Source organism: Dipteris shenzhenensis, chromosome 1 (assembly GCF_047967505.1).
Source record: "Dipteris shenzhenensis isolate YYH24624 ecotype China chromosome 1, Dip_SZ_1.0, whole genome shotgun sequence".
NCBI classification, from domain to species: Eukaryota; Viridiplantae; Streptophyta; class Polypodiopsida; order Gleicheniales; family Dipteridaceae; genus Dipteris; species Dipteris shenzhenensis.
This window is the reverse complement of record NC_141596.1, coordinates 3,887,965-3,914,207: the sequence shown is the minus strand read 5'-3', so window position 1 is coordinate 3,914,207 and position 26,243 is coordinate 3,887,965. Positions and strand designations below refer to the sequence as shown.

Genomic DNA, 26,243 nt, shown 5'->3' with positions numbered 1-26,243 from the left:
GCCTTTTTTGTTAGTTACTTTTGGCTTGATGATTGTTTCTCTCATCAGCCTTTTTGTGATTTCTACCTTGGCCTCTTTGAGAACCTCTATCTCTAGATGGCTCTCAGAATTTAACATGCAAGGACTCCACATCTGCTCTTGCATAACAATGTCGAACATGACTTCAAACATAACTAGAGCATCTCTTATGACTATTGTGATCACAAACTACTCATAGTTTTTATCAAGGAGATTCATTGCCATTTGGACAAGTTATTGGCTCTTACTTTCCTACTCAATGCCAATTGATTTAAAACTTTTAAGTTTGAGTATACAAAATCCAGGAAAGCAATTGAACAAACAGTTAGGTGTTTATGTGTACGTTGGCCAGGGATTGTGTCTATACACATAATGATCGGCCAGATTTGTAGGGAATTTTTTCCTCACATTTCTGCACAGTGGTACCAACATTTGTGGATTACTGTAGCATGAAAGGTTGGACCAATTGGTTTGGCCTTTGGTATTCGTGCTGGCTATATTAGGAGAGATAGAGCATTAGGTGGCCAAACAAGTCCAACAAGAAACCGTGGACTCATGTGCGAACCCAGATGGGCTCAACAAGGAGATTGAAATTTGGTGCGAAAGGGATGGGGTAAGGGGAAATTGACCCTAGGGCAAAGGTGGTTAGGTTAAGTTATTAAAAGAGCATAGGCGGTGAGTTGAATACCGACTCTGTTTTGACCGACATCTAATGTATATATGACTCCCATCTTGTTTTTTGAGCCTCTGAAGAATCGCAGACTTACCTTAGCATCTCAGAACATCGTCTCATTCCAACACTCCAATTTGCCCTGGCACATTCCCCATGGCTCTGCCTCCCCCCTCCGAGATCTTAGCCAAAGGATCTCACGATACCTTCTCCCCTCCTGCCCGCAGCCTGGTGGAGGCTGCTCCCCGTACCGACGACGCTGACGAGGAGGAAGATGTTTGTCGGATTTGTCGCACCCCAAGTGAGAAGGCTTCGCCCCTCTATTACCCCTGTGCCTGCAGCGGAAGCATCAAGTATGTTCATCAGGATTGTCTACTGCAGTGGCTCAATCACAGCAACGCTCGACAGTGTGAGGTACATCCCCTGATCCGCCGCCTTCTCCGTCACGAAAACAGAAGTGGTTGAGAGGAATCTACCGTAATCTTTGTGAGCTCTTTTGCCCTGTCACGTTACGTGACCACATTAGATGTCCCGGAGAGAGAGAGAGAGAGAGAGAGAGAGAGAGAGAGAGACATTTCTTGGTTTTCATTCGACAATAAGCATCAGCCATCTTATAAATGTGACATTCCCCAATCCCTGAGCCAGTTACATCGACAGGTTTCTTTACGTACTGCAGATTTCTACTTTTCAAATGGACAAAAGTAATTCGATGCAAATGGTCTTTGTAAGGTGACAACATTACAGTTAAATTGGTTTGTGCCACTTGAGTCCAAACACGCCCCACTGTACGAAACTATTTTGGTCGAAGGGTATAATGAGCTCTTTAATATCTTGGCTATGCGAAAAAGGGTTTTTTTGAGGGAAAATGTTTATTTTGATCTTTTGAACTGAAGTAATTTTTGCTGGCAGGTTTGTAAGCATCCCTTTGCATTTTCTCCAGTCTATGCAGACAATGCTCCACCAAGGTTGCCTTTTCAGGAATTTCTACTGGGAATGGCACTTAAGGCTGGTCGGGGAATGCATTTCTTCCTGCGGCTTGTCTTTGTGCTTTCAGTATGGCTAGTCTTCATACCTTTCACGACATTCTGGATATGGCGCTTGACATTTGTCAGAAGTATTTCAGAAGCCCAGAGCTGTTTCATTAGCCGGCTCACTCCGGCCTTGCTCCTCACTGATTGTCTTCATGGGTTCCTATTGTCAGCTGGTATAGTGTTTATTTTCCTTGGTGCAACCTCGCTGAGGGAATATTTCCGCCATCTCCGGGAACTAGGTGGCCCTGATTTGGATAGAGATGATGGTGGCCTAGACAGGCGACATGGGGTTAGAGCAGGAAGGAGGCAAGGACAAGCTCCTCCAGTGGGCGACAGGTTTGATGGTGCTGGTGCTCAAGCCCAGCCTGGTGGAGGAAACAGAGAAGTTGCTGGTGTAGGGCAGGGTTTAGCTGCTGGAGCTGGACAGATAATCAGAAGAAATGCAGAGAATGTTGCTGCACGCTTGGAAATGCAGGCAGCTCGATTAGAAGCCCATGTAGAGCAAATGTTTGACGGAGCAGATGATGTTGATGGGGCCGAAGATGTGCCTTTTGATGAACTTGTTGGCATGCAAGGTCCAGTTTTCCATTTGGTAGAGAATGCAATCACTGTGAGTCCTTCAGGCTTGTTTCCTTTGTTGTTTTTTCTTACAATTTTTGCCGAGAATCTCTTTTTAAGAATCAAGAAGATGGTTGTTTTTAAGATCTCTGCTTGTAAGGGTGTATATTCCAGTTTGATGAAGGTAGATATTGTTTTGGTAATGCTTTGCAGGTTTTGGCAAGCAATGCTATTTTTCTGGGACTTGTGGCTTTCTTACCCTTCACTCTAGGACGTGCAGTCCTTTTCCTTGTTTCTCGCCTGATAGTTACTGGCTCTGATGGTGCTAAATTAGCAGCCCAAACTGTTCTCAGTATGAATCGCACTATCCCTGTTAGTAAGGTAGCAACAGGGCTCATGAACGATCTTGCATTTTTACCAGATGGTTCAATTAGTGGGAACACCAGTTTTGCAAACATTGGCATCGAAGGTTTTGCTTCTGTTTCAAGTATGAAGGTGGTTGAAAATTCCATGGATGCTTTGACAGAGGCTATGGTTTCATCGTTGAAACTTTCTGATGCTGCAACTGTCGCGGTTGGCTACAGCGTTATTTTGATGGCTATCAGCTTTTACTTTGGGCTCATAGCCCTTATCAAGTATAACAAGGGAGAGTCACTCACTTTAGGGCGAATTCGTGGTGTAGCTTCTATGGCAGAGGCTGCCCCCTCTGTTGCAAGACAGGTCATTACAGGGTTAAAGTATATGATGACGATGCTTAAAGTTGCTTTCCTTTTGCTTATCGAACTTGGAGTTTTCCCCTTCTTGTGTGGATGGTGGTTAGACATATGCACCCTCGGTATGCTTGGAGGCACCATTGCAAACCGATTCAATTTCTTTCGGGCTTCACCTATTACAAGCACTCTTCTTCATTGGCTTGTTGGCATTGTGTATATGCTTCAAATAAGCATTTTTGTAAGCTTGCTTCGCGAGGTACGCCCTTCTAATTTTTGGAGCATTGCAAACTGCATGCTATTTGTTTTTTTGGTGGGGAATGCAAACACACACTTACATGGCAAACACATTGGTGCTTATGCATGCGTGTCATTTTCTTTTGCTCAGTTGTTTATGGCTGACCTAGTGTTTTGTTAATAAAACAAGAAAACAATGGCCATATACATGCTTGTTTGTTGAGGATTAGTTGTTGCTCTCTCTTCAGCCTTTTGAGGTGGAAGATGGGGTGGAATAAGACCTTGCAATTATATGCAAGATGCCATTAGGTCATAAGCTTCCTATTGTTGGTAAGGATCTTGTTTGCTACCCAATCCTTGTGGCGAGTCATTAGGTGATATGCTGCCTATGGCTTATCCATGGTCGATTTCACTTGATGCTACCAAGGATCTTGCATGCTCCGTCATGGGAATATTTTTATTCTGTGCCGTATAGTGTGTTACATTTTAAATTGGTCCCTAATCTCCAATGAAAGCTAGCCACATGATAGTAAGCATGCCTCCCATGCCACATGTCCACCCCAAAAAGTGGGTTTGCCATGTCCAAATTACTCCTAGGCTAACTATTTTAACTTCTGAGCGCACCGCTAACATTATACGCTAGAAGTTACTCTGATATATTAATAAATTGGAAAAGGGAAAAAGGCAGAGGTGGAAAGATGAAATTGAGGGGACATTAATAGACCTCCCTCTGTTTATGAGCGGAGGGATTCCCTCCCCTCTTATTTAAGAGGGTAAGCATTCAAGACTCTTTTTACACCACTGTTTTCACATCATATCCATGGTGAAAGTGTGTATCAAATATCTTGAGTTCAACCCCCTCCTTTCCGTGAAATTTTGAAGCCATCCCTCTAACCTAAGAAATTAGGTTAAGGTATGTGTGTGAATAATTTATCTGATTGGATATATTCTAGTCTTACAAAGGTAGGTGTGTGTGCGTGCGTGTGGGTGTGTGTGTGTCTAAGATATATGTATGGATTAATTTGTTGAGATTAAGGCCTCTTAGAATAGAGGGTTGTTAGAAATTGACCAACAGAGGGTATGCACAGTGGAAGACTTATAGAAAAGCCCAGGAGCTCAGAGAGTGTGTGGTGTGGGTGGAATTACAAGCTTATTTGCTTATGAGGCAGTGTGGGCTGTTCAAGCTCCACCTCCTGCTATCCATCATCTTCCAAGCTGACTAGCTGCTGCTTTTGCTGCTTTTGCTGAGAGTCATCAAACTTATCAAATGCCGCATCTCTGTTGATTATTAGCTTCCTGCCTTGGATGTCATAAAGCCTTTTTCCCATTTTGTTCATCTGCATAACCAACAAAGATGCATTTGGCAGGTTTTGCATCCAACCCATCAAATGCGGCATTTGTGTGGATTATTAACTTCCTGCCTTGGATGTTAATGCAACGGAAATGCCTAGAATACTCTTTTGAAGACTCATGTTTAACTGCCATCTCATAGACTCAGACTGGTCTGTGAGTTTACAGACTGGATTTGGAGCCTATAAAAGGCTATTGTAGATCCCTATTGATGTTCTGGGCCTGCAGCAAACTGCCCCGACCTGTGTGCACATTGCTCGGAGCTGCCATATCAGCATCTACGCCTGCATTTTCTGCCTATGCCTGCTCGTGTCTGCTTTGCCCATCTACGGTTGAGGTCAATAGGCCAATAGTCAGTACGGTGCTGTCCTGTTGCTATTTGACCTGTACTGCTGCTGTACCTGTCTGGCCCACGAGGGAAATTCTTCCCATTAAATTTTTGTAAGAGATGACTCAACCACAATAAGCTAATCAATACTTTGGACCAAGTAACCATTGCTCTCGCTACATCCTCATCTTCTGCTTCAGCCTCAGACTCAGCTACAGCATCTACATCTCCAGCCACGGTTACTGTCAGCCATGACAAGACAGTGATATACCCATCACATTGGCCTCCTCCCTTCGCTTTGGGAAAGGGAGGTTGTCACAGTCCTCATTTGTCCCCTCCTCCCCCATTACAGCTCTCGCACCGATTATGGCACCTACTTCGGAGGTATCATACAATGCTCCGCCTTACGCCTTGACCTTTCTCTCCCCTCTCCCTCTCAGTCAACCTACGCTCCCACATCTCGTTGGGATTGCCTCATCCATGCCACTGCCATCTCCGTACCTCACCCAGCTCACCCAGTCACCGCCCAGCTTCCGGCCTCATCCCCATACTCTTATATCACAGCCATTCCAGTTTCAGCTAGGACACGGACGGGCTTACGCACCAGAGGCTTGGGAGACCGTGCTCATGGAGGTACACAGTATCCGTGAGCATGGGATGGAGCCGACACGCTTCGCACAGGAGCAGGTCCGCTTCAACCAAAGCAGAGCCACGTCATACAGGAACAGGCTCGCGCCATTCGGGAGCAGGCTGGTCTCATTCAGGGACCCAGACAGGATATTTCGCAGCTCCGGCTGGAGGTCATAGCCACACACAGTTCCAAGGAGCATCCCGGTTGTTGAGGCACAGATTGTGAGCATGCAATCTATCATTGAGGGGACTTCCACATGGGTTGACGTGGCCAAACGGGAACCCGCAAGGGTAACTGTTTTGGCTACCCTCATGGAGCAGTAGCAAGGCTCTTAACATCAGAGTCCGTGGGATGCGGCGCACTAAGGCTACACCGATGAGAGATGTGACGGCCTTTGTGGCCACAACTATGGACACAATACAAGAGAGACAAATCCAGAGTCCCACCAATGGTGTGGTCCTCTGATCTTACCACAAAGTCCTCCTCCTATCTGCTGGCTATCTCTAGACTAGAGTCCGCGTGCTCCACCTCGAGCGTGAGTAGACTTTCCGTCCAGAATGATCCTCTCCACCTTGCTGTCTGGAAACCAGCCTAGGTGGGCAGCCTCCTGCAAGCTAAGTCTGCAGCACAAGGTACTTCTTTCTCCTCCTGACTGTAGGCCCAAAGGTAGCCCTGCTGCTGCTCCTGCTGCTGGTGGAATAGCTGCTTCAGATGATATCAAATGGCCTCTTTATATAGGCCCCAAGACCTGCAAAAATACCGACTGTTGTACTGCCTGAATGTTCGCTCTGAAAGCAAACCCTGTACGTCAATGAGGCACCCGCCAAGATCCTGTGTAATCCTGTCCTGTCCCCTTCTGAAATCCAGCATCCATCTGACCATGAGACCCCGGGGCTTTCCATGGAATCCACCCTCGTGTCAGTGTCAACAGCTACACACCTGGAAGGTACCAAGCGCTCCCCATGCTCTCCTCATATGGGGGCTTACAGATGGGGAGGTGACCTTTCCAACACCCCCTCTCACTGACACATCTCAGCCCAATGCCAACACGTCGATGAAGATGCTCTAGTAACTCCCTAGTCGTAGTCCTCTGGAACCTTTCGGTGTCGAAATCTTTTTCTGGCTTTGCATCCAGTGGCTCCTGCTCCACCAGGTCCGGTTCCGCTTCGGCACACCATCCTGGTACGCAGGTCCATCTCTGGTAGCACCTCCTGGTACCACCTCCTTCAGTCGCATTCCCGCCTCTGAACTTGAGCAACCCAGCCGTCACGATCTTCCAGTCGTCCCCCTCATAATGAGTGAACAACCTGGAGTCTTCCAGGCACCTTGCTCTGAGGGTCTATTTCAACCCGTCCTTCCTTTGGCAAGGTCTGCAACCAATGAATATTTCCAGATAACCTGGACCATGAACTCTTGCTGAGTTCTCAAGCAGGTACTCTTCTGGCTTCAGTACTCTTTGTCCACCACCTTCTAGCAATCTGCGTCCAAGATTTGAAGAAGCACCAATACTTCCCCTTCTGCCTTCGAAGAAGGCCAATTCCTTCCAATCTCTTATCACCTGAGACGAATGAAGAGCAGAATCTCTCCATAGCATGCTATAAAGGCTCAAATGCAGAATATCAAATACATACCAGACTGTTGTACTGCCTGAATGTTCGCTCTAAAAGCACACCCTGTACCTCAATGAGGCACCCGCCAAGATCCTGTGTAATCCTGTCCTGTCCCCTTCTGAAATCCAGCATCCATCTGACCATGAGACCCCAGGGCTTTCCATGGAATCCACCCTTGTGTCAGTGTCAACAGCTACACACCTGGAAGGTACCAAGCGCTCCATACTGTCCTTTACCTTCACAAAGGCATCTGACTCCTCGTCGACCCACATCTCTATGTCAGACATCCTTACTGTGACTTCTGGATCAACATATCTGACCTCGGTAACACTCGGTGATGTCACCAGGAACAATTCTTCGACTACCACATTTGCTTTGGTTTTTCCCTCTGAATCTGAGTCAGACTCCTGTTTGTTTTTCAGATCCGCCTTTTTCTTTCTGCAGTCCTTTGCAAAATGTCCGGGCGTATCACAATAGAAACACTTCTTCTTGTGCTTTCTCTTCGAAGTCCCCTCGTCGTCTTTATTGGACTTGCCACCGTTAGGCTTGCCCTTGCCTTTGCCAACAGAATCCTTTGCCAGCATCGCCTTGTCATCTTTGTCCTCGTTGTAGAGCTTCTCCCGAGCTTCCTCCTGTAGCAGTAATGGACACAACTCCTCAAACGTCAGAGGTTTGGTTCTCTGTCCTACTATCACAGCCGTAACAAAGCTCTTGAAACTCCAAGGCAATCTCCTCAGTACCATCAAGGCCAGATGGCATGAGTCCGTCTTCTGACCAATTGCTGCCAGTTGATCCCGCACCACCTTGACCTTCGTCAAATGGCTATGTACCGTATCGCCTTCTTCCATATCAAGATTGTAGAGTTGATGCTGAAGAAGCACAATCCGGGAGGTATTATCTGTCTCGTACAGATCTTTCAGTGTGGCCCACGCCTCTACTGACGTCTCGGCCAGTTGGATATGCGGAAGAACAGAGTCCGCCGTAGACCCTATGATTATTGCCAGGGCATGGGCATCTCTTTCTTCCCAAGCTTCAAGCTCCTCTCTGTCTACTGCCATGAGTACCTTCCCTTTACTGTCCACCAAGTCTTCCGGCTTCGACTCCTCTCCCGTGGTCAGCTTCCACAACTTCCGAGCCACTAAATGACTCCGGATCTTCACTTTCCAGATCGGGTAATTAGTCCCGTCCAGGTTCCCAGACTCTCCAAAGTTAGGGATAGTGAAAGAGAGAAAACTGGAGGAGGAGGAAGGGAAAGTAGGGGCTGAAGAGGCTGTAGATGTCGACATCTTTGCTGTATATACCACACAGCAAAGTCAACCAAACTCAAATTCAGTAAACCAGAACTCTGAACGCACCTGACTGAACCTGAGTCACCCTCCTTCTCGCAAGGGCACAATCCTCCAGTCGTGGAAGTCGATTCCCAAGAGCTTCTGAATCAGGGTCATCCTTCAGCAAGGTCCCTGCCTTTAGGCTCCCACACCTGTGAGCCTCCTACTTGGGCTCTGATACCATGTTAGAAAATACCCAACAGAGGGTACATGCAGCGGAAGACTTGTAGTAATGCCCAGGAGCTCACACAGTGGGCGGTGTGGGTGTGGAATCACAGACTTCTTTACTTATGTGCATACAATAGGTGTGCAGACTCATCAATAGACAATGAACCAACCAGATAGAGAAACCACCAAATAATATATTTCTGTCCACAACTATGGACACAATACAAGAAAGACAGATCCAGAGTCCCACCAATGGTGTGGTCCTCTGATCTTACCACAAAGTCCTCCTATCTGCTGGCTATCTCTAGACTAGAGTCCGCGTGCTCCACCTCGAGCGTGAGTAGACTTTCCGTCCAGAATGATCCTCTCCACCTTGCTGTCTGGAAACCAGCCTAGGTGGGCAGCCTCCTGCAAGCTAAGTCTGCAGCACAAGGTACTTCTTTCTCCTCCTGACTGTAGGCCCAAAGGTAGCCCTGCTGCTGCTCCTTCTGCTGGTGGAATTGCTGCTTCAGATGATATCAAATGAGGCCTGAATGGCCTCTTTATATAGGCCCCAAGACCTGCAAAAATACCGACTGGTCAGCCCTAATCTGGCCGACTCAGTCTGTCTGAAAACCGACCCCACAGCTCCCCATTTATGGGACTGTGGGCTGCCCTTTTGGGGCTCTCAATACAAGGGCCCTTGGCCCACCTTTCAAGGGCAGATGCCCTATAAATACAAGGTCCAGCCCCCCCCAAAACCTACTGCAAACAGTGCGCCTCCTGTCGTAGATCCATCGCAATCTGTCCCAGACTGTCTTGCCTCTGCTCCGGGCTTGTTCCAGCTCTAGGGCTCCTGCCTGAGCTCCATACGTGACCCTGAAACCAGCCGTACATCAGGCATCTGTAATCCGTACAGATCTGCCATGCTTCCGCACTTTCCTGGCCCTCTGTCCTGCCCATAACAGTTCTAGATGTGCTGCCCACATGACAGCCATGATGCTGTCTATGTGGCAGCCCCTTTCTCTCTTTTTCTGTTGGGTACTGTCCTAGGTCTCCCTCCCCCATGCTCTCCTCGTATGGGGGCTTACAGATGGGGAGGTGACCTTTCCAACATCCCCATACTCTTATATCACAGCCATTCCAGTTTCAGCTAGGACACGGACGGGCTTACGCACCAGAGGCTTGGGAGACCGTGCTCATGGAGGTACATAGTATCCGTGAGCGTGGGATGGAGCCGACACGCTTCGCACAGGAGCAGGTCCGCTTCAACCAAAGCAGAGCCACGTCATACTGGAACAGGCTCGCGCCATTCGGGAGCAGGCTGGTCTCATTCAGGGACCCGGACAGGATATGTCGCAGCTCCAGCTGGAGGTCATAGCCACACACAGTTCCAGGGAGCACCCCGGTTGTTGAGGCACAGATTGTGAGCATGCAATCTATCATTGAGGGGACTTCCACATGGGTTGACGTGGCCAAACGGGAACCTGCAAGGGTAACCGTTTTGGCTACCCTCATGGAGCAGTAGCAAGGCTCTTAACATCAGAGTCCGTGGGATGCGGCGCACTAAGGCTACACCGATGAGAGATGTGACGGCCTTTGTGGCCACTACTCTAGGTTTGGTTGAGCACAGGATGGAGAGGGCATGGCGGGTGGGGAGAGACCCCAATTGAGAGCAGCCCCTAATCATATGGTTTCATGACGCTCAAGCACGACTTTCAGCTTTACGGCACAGGTCAGTCCTACGAGATCAGCCAACGGTCTCTATGGATGACGACCTCACCTCCCTATAGTCTGAGGAGATGCGCTCCTTGTTATGATAGCAGGATTAGGCCCGGAAGGAGGGGAAGGGGGCAGTGGTACGAGAGGGACGACTTCTTACAGGCCCCAGTTGGGTAGCTCCTCCCTTACATAGGGAAGTGGGGTCTATGAGACTCGGATATCCAAGACCCTATCCTGACCATTTGGAACTGTAATGGTACCTTATGGTCTGAACTAGGGAACTTCTCGGAATCCTACATAGGTCACGTCATAGTCTTTTACTCGGAGACACATAAGAGCTCAGAGCGCCCACTACCAGTAGTCAGCGGGTACACATGGGAGTCTGCCTACAGAGATGAGACGAGGGATATAGGGGGAGGGTAAGGGTCAGGTGGAGTAGCATTGCTTTATAGATCCACACTGTTGGGATCCATTTTAATAGAGCTGAGAGATGCACATTCTAGGTTTCTCTTAATCTGGATCTGACACTTGGACAGCTAGGATTTGTTTGTTGCAGTATGCTACTTCCCTCCTGAGACCTCCCACTTTGCTAGGGATACTCGAGACGAGGATGAGACATCTCCATTTGCAGCTCTTTATCAGTCCATTGTTGACTTTTCTAGCCGCGGAGAAGTCCTCCTAGTTGGGACTTCAACACGAGGACAGGCGTCCATCAGGTACCACTCCTCGACTTCAGGGATGATTCCCTTCTATTGCCAGACATTGACCTTGAGGATGCATGTATGCTACAGGTTTCGTCTGACAGACGAGGTCCAGTCACATCTTACGGGCAAGCCCTTTTAGACCTCGGTAGGATGCATGATCTCATTATTATAATGGTCTTGACAGATGGCTTGCCTCAGGTGGTCCTCATATGTTTTCCACATGGGGGAGGTTCTAGCATTGTTGATTACATCATGGGATCCCCTGTCTTCACATCTCGCATCATTGATTTTATTGTAGCACCTCTCCCTCCAGGGGTTGATCATATCTACCTTTTCTTTAGCATTTCCACTCCTCGTCCCACAGCGCCCTCCACCCCACTGAGTTCTTACTCCACCTATCATGATATACGCTTTGACCGCGACCACTCATCTACTTACTATGGCCGTCTGTACATACTTCTCGCTTATATTGACTTCATACCCCTATTACAGGACCGTGCTGCCATGGTTACCTGCTCATTGCACGAGGCTGTCCTTCATGCTTTCCCTCACACCACTTGCTCCACCCGCCCACCACCCCTTGGGACCGTATCTCGTAATAGCTAGATTCGAAACCAAAAGTAGTCTTCTGAGCGAGACCAGAGACGCTACGCAAGTATCGTCGACTAGTAGGTAGAAAGAAATTAGATTTCATTCGTTGGAACGAGGAGGAACTACTGAACATTTTGTTTAGTAACAACTCTAAGGACTTTTGGCGGAGATTTCTAGAGGGACGGGGTCCCCATCACCACTCACTGACACTCAGGTCTGGTATAATTATGCACGCACACTTTATGACATCCCAAATTAGCCAGTCCCTAATCTTTCACATATGCCACGCCCCACATCATGCACCCTCTTTACTAAGGGGGGGTAAAGGATGCCGCAATGAAACTTCATAATCGCCGAGCGAAGGATCATGAGAGACTATGCACTGAGTTCATTGCAAAAGGGATTAACCTTCTAGCCCCGATCTTAGCAAAGCTCTTTAATGAAGCTGTTTGTTTGGGGTTTCCACGCACCTCGGCCATTAACACTATTTCACCGATCCACAAGGCAAGGGATCCTATGAGCTTGGAGAATTACATGACCATTATGATTGGACATGTCATGTCCAAGATTTATGCATCAGTGCTTGATTCCGAGGTTAGCAGAGTTGCGGAGTGTCGAGGACTAAGAGTAGCAGGACGGGCTGGTTTTCGGCGTGATCATGGAACCATGGACCACATTCTCATGCTTATGGGAGGAGGCGAGGGCGCGGAAGCAGAGGGTTTACTATTGCTTTGTGGATTTCTGCAAGGCATTTGACACGGTTCCGAGAGCCCACCTCATACGACGCCTAAAGGATTTGGGTTATGACCAGGAGATCATCTTGGCTGTCATGGCACTTTACGAGAGAGTTTCAGGCAGAGTCCTGGGCAGGATCTGAGTGGACAGATGAGATCATGAGCACTATTGGGATCAAACGAGGGTGTCCATTATCACCTACCCTGTTTGGCCTCTACATTGATGAACTTGAGACAGCGATGCAGACACAGGGAGGGGCTGGTTGCTCTCTTGCGGGCACACTGATCCGGATATTACTTTATGCAAATGATGTGGCTCTTTTGTCTTCCTCGGCAGAGGAGCTCCAGAGACACCTTAACTGTTAGAAACTCATTGTGCCCACTTGTGAGCTCCCGATTTGAGGGGACAAGGGGTAGTGAGAGGTAGGAGAGCTGGGGAGAGAGAGACTCAGCACTCAGATCTGGAGCAGTTGTTGAGAGAGAGAGTCCATCAATATTCTCCAGCACTTTGCTGTGTTTTGTACTGCTCCCTTGGAGCTATTTTTCTGCCCATCATCTGGTGGATGAATATATATTTATTTCTGAGAGAGTGTTTATTGCATCTGTGATCATCTATCTGAGTTGAGTGTGTGTAAGAGTTGGAGAGATCTTGGGTGGAGGTTTGAGTGATTCATTCCCTCTTGATTTCTAACATGGTATCAGAGCCATAGGCTCACAACTCTTCTTCATCAAAGCACTCTTTGAAGGAAGGAGTCCCTTGGCAGAAAGGCGATTCTGTTTTCAGCTCAGGCTAGCACGGGAGGTCAGTACATCTTTTTTTGCTTCAGTTGTTCAGTTTGCTATTCAACGAGATGGATTAGCGTTCAGAAGCCTTTACACCCACTGCTCGTCCTTCCTCCTTCTCCAGTCATCTTCCTTCTTCATTTATTCCCAATTTTGGTGAAGTTGGAAAGCTCGATGGGATGAACTATCCAATCTGGAAAGTCAAGATCCGAAGCCATCTGTTGGCACAGAAGCTGTGGAAGATAGTGATTGGGACCGAGGAGAAGTCAGAGGACATTGTGGACAAAAGAGATGAAGTTTTTTTTGAAGCAGATGCGGATGAACTCAGTGCATGGGAGGAGAGGGATGCTCAAGCCTTAGCAATGCTAATTGGCACGACATCAGATGCTGTGATTCCTCATATCCAGTTGGCAGAGACGTCTTCAGAGGGGTGGGCCATACTGAAGGAGCTGTATGAAACTGATAATACAGCCCGTATCATTACTCTTCAGCATCAGCTTTATAATCTTGATATGAATGAGGGTGATAGTGTGCATGACCATCTGATAAAGGTGAAAGTCGTGCGGGACCCGCTCGCGGACTCGAGTCAATTGGCGTTGCTCACACTCCACAAGTTGCCACGGAGTTTCAAAAGTTTTGTGACTACGATCATTGCGGGTCAACGGACTAAGCCAATCACCTTTGAGGAGCTTGGTCCACTCCTGCTTCAGGAGGAGGCTCGAGAGAAACTGTTTACGCAATCCGACGAGAAGGCATTAGTGGTCAAAGACAAGCTTGGAAAAGGCAAGCCAAAGGAGTTCAAGAAGTTAGAGGACGCTGACCGAAAGAAGAAAATGAAGTGCTATTACTGTGAAAAGCTTGGCCACTCCGCCAAAGAATGCCTGAAGAAGAAGGCGGATCAGAAACGGAAGAGAGAAGCTGACACAATCCCAGCACTCCTGAAACCTCTAATGTGCAAGCAAACACAAGAACACACCAACGTGAGGAAACTGAGCACGCTGCTCACCACCCAACCATGACATCTACGAGATGTGATCCCGAATCAAGAGATGTCCCCTCCGAGCCACGAGTTGAGCTATTGGCACGAACTCCCATCCAGATCCTAACCAGCCTGGTGTCCCATACCACTGGGTGGCGTTGTGAAGCCTGGGATCTGTTGTTGGGCCTTGGGCTACGCTATGATGCAGGCGCGCGTCTGCAACTCAATCCAAGATCAGACCTAGCACCTGGGAACGAGACTTGCTCCTATCGGCTCTCTGAGAACTGAACCTCTGGGCCCTTTATATAGACTCGGGCCCCAGGCGCCAAAAATAGCGAAGACCTCTAATTGGTTCGTACCCTTGCCACTCAACCCGGGAATCAAGCTTGCCTAGCTCTAAGCCTCCCCAGGCTACCTGAGCTAGTCTTGTGCACCCAGTACATGTGGGATACCAATCTGTGCACATGACATACTTCCCCTCCTCTAAGAACTCACTCCTGAGTTCGCTAAAAAACCCGGGAATGTCCTCTGGAGGTTTTGTAATGTCTCCCATGTTGCATCCTCCTCAACACGATCCCTCCACTTGATCTTGTATTCCGTGATAGTTCTATTATGAATCTGTCTTTTACGAAATTCAAGAATACACTCAGGTTCATGTGGAATAAAAGTCAAATCTGTAACTTCTATTATTTCTTGAGGAGAAACAAGTTGATCATCCGCACCCAATACTTCTTTCAGTCTACTGACATGAAATATTGGATGTACTTTAACATCAAGAGGCAATTCTAGTCGATATGCAATTGGTCTAATTCTTTTAATGACCTTGAACGGACCACAGTATCTAGGGGATAACTTTGGAACCAAACCGGTACTTAGGCTCTTGGATTCCTTGGGAATTCGCAAATATACTATCGTTCCTTCAGAGAACTCTCTAGGTGAACGATGTCTATCAGCATAAAATCTATCCCGATCTTAGGCACTTCTAATAGACTCCTTGGCAAACTGCAACATTTCCTGCATGTCTAGTAAGAAGGTCTTTGCAGCATCATTTTGGATTCCCTTTAACCCAACCATAACTGGTGACTTAGGTTGAAACCCGTACATAAGCATAAAAGGATTGTAACCAGTACTCGAATGGTTTGCATTGTTATAAGCAAATTCTATCATAGGTCGATAATCTTCCTATGAAGACTGTCTCTTAGAAACATATGCCCGAAGCATATCTTCAACCAATTGGTTGACCTTCTCTGTACTGCCATCGGATTGTGCATGATCTGAGGAACTCATACTTAGAGTAGTTTCTAACTTCTCAAAAACGTGTGTCCAAAAGTTACTTGTAAACTTTAAGTCCCTGTCACTGACTATGTGAGAGGGCAAACCATACAGCTTAAACAAGTGTTCCACAAACTCGTGTGCCAGCTGAACAGTTGAAACAATTGTTCTTGTAGGTAAGAATCGAGCCATTTTTGTCAGACGGTCGACTATGACCCAAATGGAGTCATGACCCTTGCGCGTTCGAGGCTGACCAGTAATAAAATCCATGGAAATACTTTCCCATTTATTACCTGGAATTTGCAATGGCTGTAATAAACCCGTGCTTCTAAGGCGTTCTGTCTTAGTAATCTAACAAACCCGGAAACCTACCACATAGTTTTCAATAAATGCACGCATCTTAGGCCAATAAAAGGTATGCTTCACAAGAGATAGAGTCCGATGTATACCTGGATGTCTAGCACTAGGAGCATCTGTCACGATCTGTGACGTATTCCTTTCTCTATACCTTAGACTTATGGATGGTTTGATGAATGGACACTTGTGGAAGGGTATGCCCTTTCGACGGGACACTTCCTATAAGGCACAACCCTTCACAAGAGACATTCTATTGAAGAGGCACTCCTATTGTAATGTACCCTCTCATCAAGGGTCACACCCTTAACAAGGGGTACACACCTCTTCATGCACATACACTTTGGAGTACATACCTTTTCATGTGTGACTCTTCACTCTCTATATAAGAGAGGCCCAATTGTATGGATGACACACTATAGATACTATAGACACTCAAGCAATACAAATATTCCTTGTTCTCTGCTATTTCAGTCTCCTTTCTGTTCCTTAGCACATTTCTAAATATAGTAAATCTAGGATTTCTTAGAGTGGTATCAGAGCAAATTTTGCTCCTACCTGTAGGAAATGCCCCCCACCTTCTAGCGCCTATCTGATACATCTCTTTCCGCTAGAAGGATATCCGTGCACATTGTGCATGGAAGAGATGGAGAGAATGAGCGTAAAAATTTTTAGCGCCAACGCTACCTAAAGTCATCAATGGTCTCTCCATCTCCCACACATCACGAGTTGATGTGGCCAGTGATAGACTATTGGAAAACCATGATCGGTGAGCTCGAACAGGAAAACATCTCAGAGATAGGAGTGTATAGAGAGTTTTGGCCAAGAACACAATCTCCTGATGAGGAGGATGATATAGATGCTTGCATTAATGATTTCCAAGGCTATGAGGAATGGAATGATCACTATTGTGGGCCTCTAAAAGGTAAGCTGAGGGAAGAGTTTAGACCAATGGTGGATGTTAAGCAAGGTGACTTCGTCTTGGTGAGGCCATCACATCCTATATACCCCATATGGCCTCTGCCCTTGGGCCCACCCCAAGTTAACCCACCACCCCAAGCTCCACCACCACTCCTATCTCACACGTCAAGGGACATACCCCATCATGGAAAAAAGGACACACCTCTTCGTGTGGGTACACCCCTTTTGAAAACAGGGTCACACCCCTTCATGAAAAGGTACACCTATTCCAAGGGTCACACCCCTTAGAATAGGCACACCTTTTGGCACCAAGCACCTTATAAAAGGGTACCTAGAGGGGCTAAAAAGGAAAACCCAGCCCCATACCTTAGGCCCCTAGACTACCCAAGGGTTAATTAAACCCACGTTTTAATTTTTGGCAACCACCCAACCAAGGCAGCCACACAAAAAATGACGATTCCCGTTTGAAGCCCGTACGGAAATTCGTCACGCAGGCTCGCCTCCCTTTCCACGCCATACGCAGCCCTCCATCAGCTGGTTTGCTGCCCTGGGTTCCTGCCAGTCTCTCAGCGCCAGATCCCTGCCCATGCTGCCGCGAATCAGCCTTGGAAGCACGCAGCAAGCATCGCCACAAGCAAGCAGGCTGCCCCTTTTTTTCGCCACCATACCTACCTGTGCCCAGCAGTTTTTCTGCCCCTCTATCGCGATTCAGACCAGCCTGAATCCTGCTGGCTCATCTTGCCACCTTAGCCTGTGAACAGCGCTCTTTTGCTGCCTTCCAATTCGACCAGCCAGGCCCCAATCTGCTCCTCGCACCCCACAGGCACTTTTCATCTGAATTCAACGCAGGAAAAGCGTGTTTGGTTTCACGCAATCTGCCCTTTTCTGCACCAAGCCTCTGCCAACGCCGCAATCTGCCTCGAAAGTCTCGCCAGGCACCTTTTTCTTGCTCACACTTCAACGTGAACCTGCAAAGGTAGTAAATGGACCTCCGGACAGAGATTTTCAGGCCATTCTATGCAACTAATTGGCAGACCTAATCTATGCCAGGTGGATTCTTTCCATTCTATTTATAAGGATTCTCTTTCATATTGTTATTTGACGCTTATTATCAAATTACAGCAAATGAAAGCCGCCTCCTTAAAGCATGGAAACCCTTGGTAATTCCCCAGTCCCTTCAAGGACACCTCAGGCATCATCTACCACACAATATCGTATTCGGAGCTTTTGCATCGTGGGTCTTCTGTGTCATGTGCCCTTCCAGTGATTTGGACCACATCCTATACCTTCTGCGTGAGGCACCTCAGTTACATTACTTCCTCAGCACAGTCCAGGTTGTGTTCCACGAGACACGTAGATACCCAGAACCCGATATCTCTCACGAGTTTGCTGTCCATCTTTGGAGAGATTTTTACCCCTCAGCTTCAGCATCTCCAGGGTACTCTCCACCTCCTTCAGCTCCCATATATCCTCCTATATAGGTTGTACCTTCCCCAAGACAGTATTTACACTCTGAAGGCACTCCTCTTGGATATCCTCCACTTCCGACAGCAGTTCCTTATCCTTTCTCAGATCCGTGGATTGTGCAACCTACCCCTGTACTCTCACGAGCAGTAACATCCACTTCGGCATCACCAGTGTTACCTCAGACAGGACCTCCTTTACCAGATTTCCACGGCTGGTTTCATCTTGCTTCTCCTGCCCCCTCCAACATGAGCAACCTCAGGGAGCTGCCCGAATCTTCTTCCAGGAATGGTACAAACTAGAGCACAGGTTCGTGCTTTTCTCACAGGGATCTCCGATATGTTGCAACGCTCGCGTGCAACCTCTTCGGAAATAAGCGACTCAAGTCCAAAAAAGACCCTTGAAGTCAACTTACAAGGCGACTTCAAATTTCCCAGCTTCAGGACAGCATCTCCGACTTGGTCCAGAAAGTCCAACAACTCCAAGATTCTCGCAGTACCACACATACAGAGGATGACGTGACGCAACCAGAGGACTATGTGGACTCATTCCCACCAGAGGTAGAAAACACTGAACTCCGTGCCCTCTACCGTTTACTCCAAGCTTCCAAAACTAAAAGACTTGACATTAAACTTCCGGAAGCCTACACTGGTCAACGAAATCGCCGAACAGTTGACCAATGGCTCGCAAAACTGCGCATGTACTTTGATACTGTTGACCTCACTGAAGGCAAAAAGATTGCCTTGGCAGCCTCCCTCCTCAAGGATACAGCTTTCCTATGGTGGCAACGACGCTTAAAGGATGGCAAAAGTGTGTTAACTTGGGAACGTTTTGAACATGTGCTCCGTAAGCAGTTCATACCTGCCAATGCGGACTTCCAAGCATGTCCAAAACTCCGACAGTTGGAGCAAACATGCTCCTTGTCTTCCTACATCTCTCAGTTCACCACATTGGTGCTGGAGAGTGATGGGTTAACTGATGATGGTCGCCTTCATGCTTTCATCTCAGGCCTAAATCCCTCGTTACGCATTGATGTCCTTAAAGCAAACATCACCACCATAGCTGGCGCTATTGCTTATGCAGAGCGCATAACAGATTTCCAAAACACAGGGAAGCAGAGTGCTAATCGAACACAGAACTCTACTATGGCCAAAGGTGCTCGCCCTCAAGATAACCCCAGGTTTAGAAAAAACTCGGGTAATCAAGGTCGGCGACAGTCTCAAGATCCCCACAAGTCTTAGAAATTATATGCTGGATTTCAACAGAAGCACTCCTCCAAGGATCGCGCCTCTTCTTCTTCACAAAGTCATCACCGTCATCCCCAACATAAAGGTGCGGCCACTGACAAGAAGAACAACTCTAGCACAAAAGGACTTTGTACCATCTGTACAGGCGACCATAGATGGTTCGATTGTCCCAAGCGACCAAAGCAAAATTCCAATATGGAACCTAGCACTTCCCAAACAGAAGATGCTACCCCAGCACAAGACAAGAAAGGCAAAGCTGTTCGAATGGCAAATACCATCCACCTGAGCCTTGCCAGCAACCCCGAACCTTCCTGGCGACTCAAGTACTTTGTGTTCAAGGATCGATTAGTGGAACAACGGTCACTATCCTTATCGACAGTGGCTGCTCTTATAACTTCCTAGCTAGTTCTATGGTCGCCAAACTTCGGTTGATTACCAGTCCTAGTCTCATGGACTATCAGAGTGAACTCGCAAATGGAACTACCTTCTTGTGCAACACTAGGATCAAAAACTTGTCTTTTCGCATCCAACATTATACGGACAAGTTGAACTTCGACATCATGCCTCTTTCTCGGTACGATGTCATACTTGGACAACAGTGGCTCTACGACTATGATCCATCAATCAGTTTTCGTAGCCATACTATCCAGTTTTTCCACCAGGGAAAACTTATTGAGCTAACTGGTTCTAGGGACTCTCCTTGAATCCTAGTTACCTCTGCCCTACAAGTAAAGAAGTGGGTTCGTAAACGTCAAGTAAAGACTTCACTTCTGTTGGTTATGGCAGTAGAGGAGACACCGACAAAGGATCCTCCAAAATACCTCAACCAACCTTTTTTTCAGCCCTACCTGGATATTTTTCCACAGGAATTGCCAAAGCAGTTACCACCTCGACGACCAGTGGATCACCCAATCGAACTTATTCCTGGCAGTAATCCACCGTTGAAACCTCCTTATCGGGTTTCTTACACTCAAAATGAAGAAATCCAAAGACAGGTGACCGAACTACTTGACAAAGGTCACATTCGGCCCAGTCGTAGCCCTTTCGGATCTCCTGTACTACTTGTGAAAAAAAGAATAAGTCAATGCGTCTCTGCATCGACTACCGAGCCCTCAACAAGCTCACTATAAAAAACAAGTATCCATTGCCTCGCATCAATGATGTCTTCGATCAACTTCTACACGCAACACAATTCTCAAAGATTGATCTTCGTTCAGGTTATCATCAAATTCGCATACGAGAAAGCGATGAGTACAAGACAGCTTTTCGAACAAAGTATGGACACTATGAATGTTTGGTCATGCCTTTTGGGTTAAACAATGCCCCGGCCACATTCATGACACTAATGAACGACATCTTCAGGCCTTTCCTCGATAAGTTTGTCATCGTTTACCTCGATGACATCCTCGTTTTCAGCAGATCCCTACATGAGCACAAACAACATCTTCACCAAGTTTTTGAAGCTCTCCGCTAAAAAATTCTCTCTACATCAACATTGAGAAGAGTGAGTTCTTCAAGACCCAACCCGAATATTTGGGACATGTTATTTCAGCTCAAGGCATCTCTGTGGATCCCAAGAAGGTCGAGGTAATCCGAAACTCTGGCCTACTTCTAAGAATGTTCATGATGTCCGCTCTTTTCTCGGATTGGCAAACTTCTACCATATATCAGTTTTTCGAAATCGCAGCTCCTATGTCCGAATTATTGAAAAGCACAGCAGTTTTTCAGTGGCTTCCCGAAACAGAGTATAGTTTCCAACAACTCAAGCAAGCACTCACTACCACACCAGTTATGGCTATTGCTGACCCAAACCTTCCATTTGAGGTTATGACCGACGCTTCCGACATCGCTACAGGAGCAGTCTTGATGCAAGAAGGCAGAGTTCTTGCTTTTGACAGCCATAAACATTCCGATATCCAAACCCGATACCCGGTTTATGATAAGGAGTTTCTTGCCGTTGTACATGCTTATCGCTCTTGGAAACATCATCTCATGGGAGCCGACTCGGTGGTCAAGACAGACCATCACTCTCTAAAGTATATCTTTATTCAGTCAGTCATGAACGCTCGACAAGCACGCTGGGTTGAGTTTCTGGCCAACTTTCACATGACCATTGAGTACATTCTAGGACTACGCAATGTAGTTGCAGATGCTCTCAGCAGGTTAACTCTAGCATCAGCTATGGTAATCTCTACATTATTTGTGGATGTTCCGAATTCATTCAAAGGGAAGTATTTCAATGATAAAGACTTCGGCACAATAGTACAAGTTCTTTCAAAAGATCAACCTTTGACTTCCGAACAGAAGATTTTCTCATCCTATTCTTATACGGACGACCTTCTGTATTATCAAGATCGCGTCTGTGTACCACATGACAAGGATGTTCGACGTCTTTTGTTAAAAGAGCATCATGTAGTTCCTTATGCTGCCCATCCAGGCATCAATAAGACTTATAGGTTGCTTAGTGCAACATACTACTGGCCTCAGATGAAAAGCGACGTCATCAAAATGGTTACATCTTGCCTATCTTGTCAACAAATGAAAGCAAGCCGATGACTTCCAGCAGGACTTCTTCAGCCTCTTCCAGTTCCAATTGAAAGGTGGGAAAGTATTTCCATGGATTTCATTACAACACTACCACGATCCTCCAGAGGTAACACTCAGATTATGGTAATTGTTGATCGATTGTCCAAAATGGCACACTTTGTTGCTTGCAAAAGTAGTGCACAGGCTCCGAACATAGCCAAACTCTTCATACAACACATCTTCCGACACCATGGATTGCCCAAGGATATTATATCCGACAGAGATCCTAAGTTTACCAGTCACTTTTGGATTTCACTGTTCGAATCTTTGGGTAGAATTCTACAATTCAGTTCAGTCTACCACCCAGAATTAGAGGGTCAGACTGAAAGAGTCAACCAAGTTCTAGAAGAAATGCTTCGACATTATATTCAGTCACGCCTAGCAGCTTGGGAAGAGTATCTACCACTCCTTGAGTTTGCTTATAATAACTCTTTCCATAGTGCCATCAGCATGACTCCATTTCAAGCAGCTTATGGACACACTCCGATTGTACCGACGAATTTTGTACTTCAACATCGAGTGGCCCTAGCCGATCAACTGGTTCAAGAAATGCAAGACATTCTACTCCAAGTCATGGATCATATGCAAAAAGCGCAAGAGCGTATCAACGGTCTGCCAACAAACATAGACATCACCTGTAATTTGACAGTGGTGACATGGTGCTATTATTTGTAGCCCCACATCGCTATAAGACGGCTAAGTCTGTGTTTCCTAAGTTGTGCCCAAGATCCTATGGACCTTTTCTGGATCGTCAAGAAAAATTCACCTTTAAGTTACAAATTGGAATTACCACCATCATGGGGTAAAATCCATCCGACATTTCATATTCCTTGGCTAAAGATGTATATTTCAGGCGATGAAGCAGTTCCTCCTGCTGGTGATTATGTCCCAAAAATCAAAGACGATTATGTTCTCCCTATTCCTGAGCGTATTTTGGACCATCGACAGCGAGAGACTCGATATCGACTTATCACGAAATTCCTTGTTCTTTGGCGAGATCTGGACGCCTTCGACGCTACTTGGCAATGTGATGAAGACTTATTGCAGTACCCTGACATTTTACAGCAGTATTTTCAGAATTTACCGTGATATTTTCTACATCAGTTCATTATCTCCACCAGGGTCTTATTTTGAGTGGGAGGGGATGTCACGATCTGTGACGTATTCCTTTCTCTATACCTTAGACTTATGGATGGTTTGATGAATGGACACTTGTGGAAGGGTATGCCCTTTCGACGGGACACTTCCTATAAGGCACAACCCTTCACAAGAGACATTCTATTGAAGAGACACTCCTATTGTAATGTACCCTCTCATCAAGGGTTACACCCTTCACAAGGGGTACACACCTCTTCATGCACATACACTTTGGAGTACACACTTTTTCATGTGTGACTCTTCACTCTCTATATAAGAGAGGCCCAATTGTATGGATGACACACTACAGATACTACAGACACTCAAGCAATACAAATATTTCTTGTTCTTTGCTATTTCAGTCTCCTTTCTGTTCCTTAGCACATTTCTAAATATAGTAAATCTAGGATTTCTTACAGCATCGTGACACTCCCAGAGAATCTTGGATCGAAGTTCCAGAACATCTGGCACACAAATCTTTCCATTCCGGAACAGCAAGCTGTTCCAAATCATCCACTGACCTCCCGCCGCCTGTAACGTAGGGGGCACAATCGCTGAGTCTTGGTCAACCATGGAGCTCCCATCTTGGACTTTCTGCCAATAAGAACTGAAATGACTATCAGTTGCGCAAGGTCCTCTCAAGGATTGAAATAGGTCTGAGGATATTTCTGTAAATGACATAGCATTTATAAACTTGACTCGCGTTAAGGCATCTGCCACACTATTTAACGAACCCTTGCGATAATGTATTTCAAAATCAAAATCTTGCATTAATTCTGCCCATCTAGCTTTCCGTCCCCTCAATTCAGACCTATCACACACATACTTGATTGACTGATGATCGGTCAATACAAGAAACTTCGAACCATACAAGTAGTGTCTCCAAACCTTCAGGCCATATACTATTGCATAGAGTTCTTTTGGGCCAACGATATTGGGTGTCGTCCAGCTTCTTACTCTCAAAAGCTACAGGTCTGTCCTCTTGGAATAAGGCTGCCCCAATCACAAAATCACTCGCATTGGCCTCTAAAACATAAGGCCGGGTAGGATCGGGTAATGCAAGAACGGGTGCTTCCTTGATAGAAAACTTCAAGGTTTCAAAAGCCTTGTTCAATGCATCATTCCAAGAGATCGGTTGGGTAGACCTGCGTCCACGACCTTTTAATATGTTTGTCAGGGGTGCCGTGATGTGTGAATAATCACGCACAGACTTTTGTAGAAATACCGTAAATCCTAGGAAAGAACGAAGTTGTTTCACAGTTTGAGGGATAGGCCATTTTAAAACCTTTTGGATACGATCCAGATCAATGCTAATACCTTCAGAAGAAATCTTGTGTCCTAAGTAAATGATCTCTTTCATAAAGAAGTCACATTTACTCATCTTGGCATAGAGTTTATGCTGTCTTAGAATAACTAAGACAATCCGGAGGTGTCCTATGTGATCCTCTAGCGTTCGGCTATATACCAAGATGTCATCTAAGAACACTACAGCGAATTTTCCCAGAAAATCTCGGAACAAATCGTTCATCATTTGCTAGAAGGTGGCAGGAGCATTGGTCAAACCAAAAGGTAATACAAGAAACTCGTAGTGGCCATACCTAGTTTGGAATGCGGTTCTATCTATGTGTTTAGCATAGATACGGATTTGGTGATAACCCGTACGCAAATCAATCTTAGTGAAATACTTCGCTCCAGCCAAACGGTCTATTAGATCATCGGAACGAGGTAGAGGGTATCGATTCTTAATTGTCACTTTATTCAATCGTTTATAATCTATACACATTCTCCATGTAGCATCTTTCTTCTTTCTTAAGAGGACATGTGCTCCCCAAGGTGATTTACTTGGGCGAATATAGCCCATATTCAAATAATCCTGTAGCTGTGAAGCTAACTCATCCTCCTCAAGCTGGCTCATCCTATAAGGTGGAACACTAATAGGTTGAGCCCCAGGTACTAAGTCTATGCGATGATCTACTGCCCGCTCTGGAGATAAACCTTCCGGCAGTTGAACAGGGAATACGTCCATGAAATCATCTAACAACGTTCTCAATTCACGGTGTTCAAACACACTTAAATCATTCTTGTTATTAACAGAGACAACAAATGAAGAAAGCGGAATCAAAACACACTGATAGACATCATACTGAGAAGTGTTTAATATATTCCGAAGCTGCATCGTAGATACAATAGGTCCCTGAGAAGAGGGAATGTTATCACACTGAATACAAAATCGGGTGTCCTTATCCAAAAAAGAAAGAGTATGGTCCTTCCATCCAATCCAAATATCGTGGGTTTTAAACCACTCTATTCCGATTAACAAGTCCACATGCTCCAAGTGCATGACATAGCATGTAAGAGCCGCTGCGTAATCTTGAATCCGGATAGAAAGCGCTTCAATCTTGCGATCCCAAAATTGCTTCCCAGCTGGACGCTGCACCTCATAGGTGTGATCGCTAGGTATCGTGGACAGCCCCATCTTCTGCAAAAGTTTGTAATTAACAAAGTTGTGAGAGCTGTCCGGGTCAAAGAGAATGTGAACTCTTTGGTCACTAACTTCTCCATAAACTCGGAAAAGATCATGGGAACCAAATAACGAAGTATTAAAAGTGCAATTGCAAGAAAGTGGGCAGGTAATGACATTCACAGAAATACCTATCATCGAAACTTGATTAGCTCCCCTAGCTTTGGTACCCGGACCCGCATAGAGCTTCGGTCCCAGCGCTTGCTTCTGGTTCTTGCGCTTAGGACAATCATTCTTAGTGTGGCCCGGCTCCTCGCAGATGAAGCAACGTCCCTCTTTCTTTAGCTTTAAGGTACGAAGGAAACAGGCACGACCATTCTTCACCGGAGTCAAATGTTTCTTGGAGGCGTTGTCTATAGACTTTGACTCCCCGGTACCAGTGGTAGACTGGAAGAACTTCCTCTTGTTCTTTCCACCTGTGTCGGCTACTGTGGTTCCCTTTGCGCTGGCCATGGTATCATCATAAATGCGCGCGTAATTCATGGCCTCTTGCAACGTGGTACACTTGTTGTTCTTGATCTGTAACTTGTACGAGTCAGGCAAACCATCCACAAAGAAACCCAACAAGGTCACTGGATCCATCTTTGTAGCTCTTGTCTGCAAATCCCGA

General features: G+C 46.4%; 1 protein-coding gene across 1 annotated transcript in view; it reads left to right on the top strand.

The window, feature by feature from the left end:
- Positions 1-726: 726 nt before the first annotated feature.
- The window catches only part of LOC147905270 (putative E3 ubiquitin ligase SUD1), a 62,798-nt gene continuing 37,281 nt past the window's right edge, over positions 727-26,243 (top strand). Inside the window, exons 1-3 of the mRNA XM_087397025.1 lie at positions 727-1,102; positions 1,598-2,329; positions 2,491-3,246. Of these exons, the coding sequence (XP_087253151.1) occupies positions 845-1,102; positions 1,598-2,329; positions 2,491-3,246 (1,746 nt within the window). The 5' untranslated portion in view covers positions 727-844. The remainder of the gene's footprint in view (positions 1,103-1,597; positions 2,330-2,490; positions 3,247-26,243) is intronic.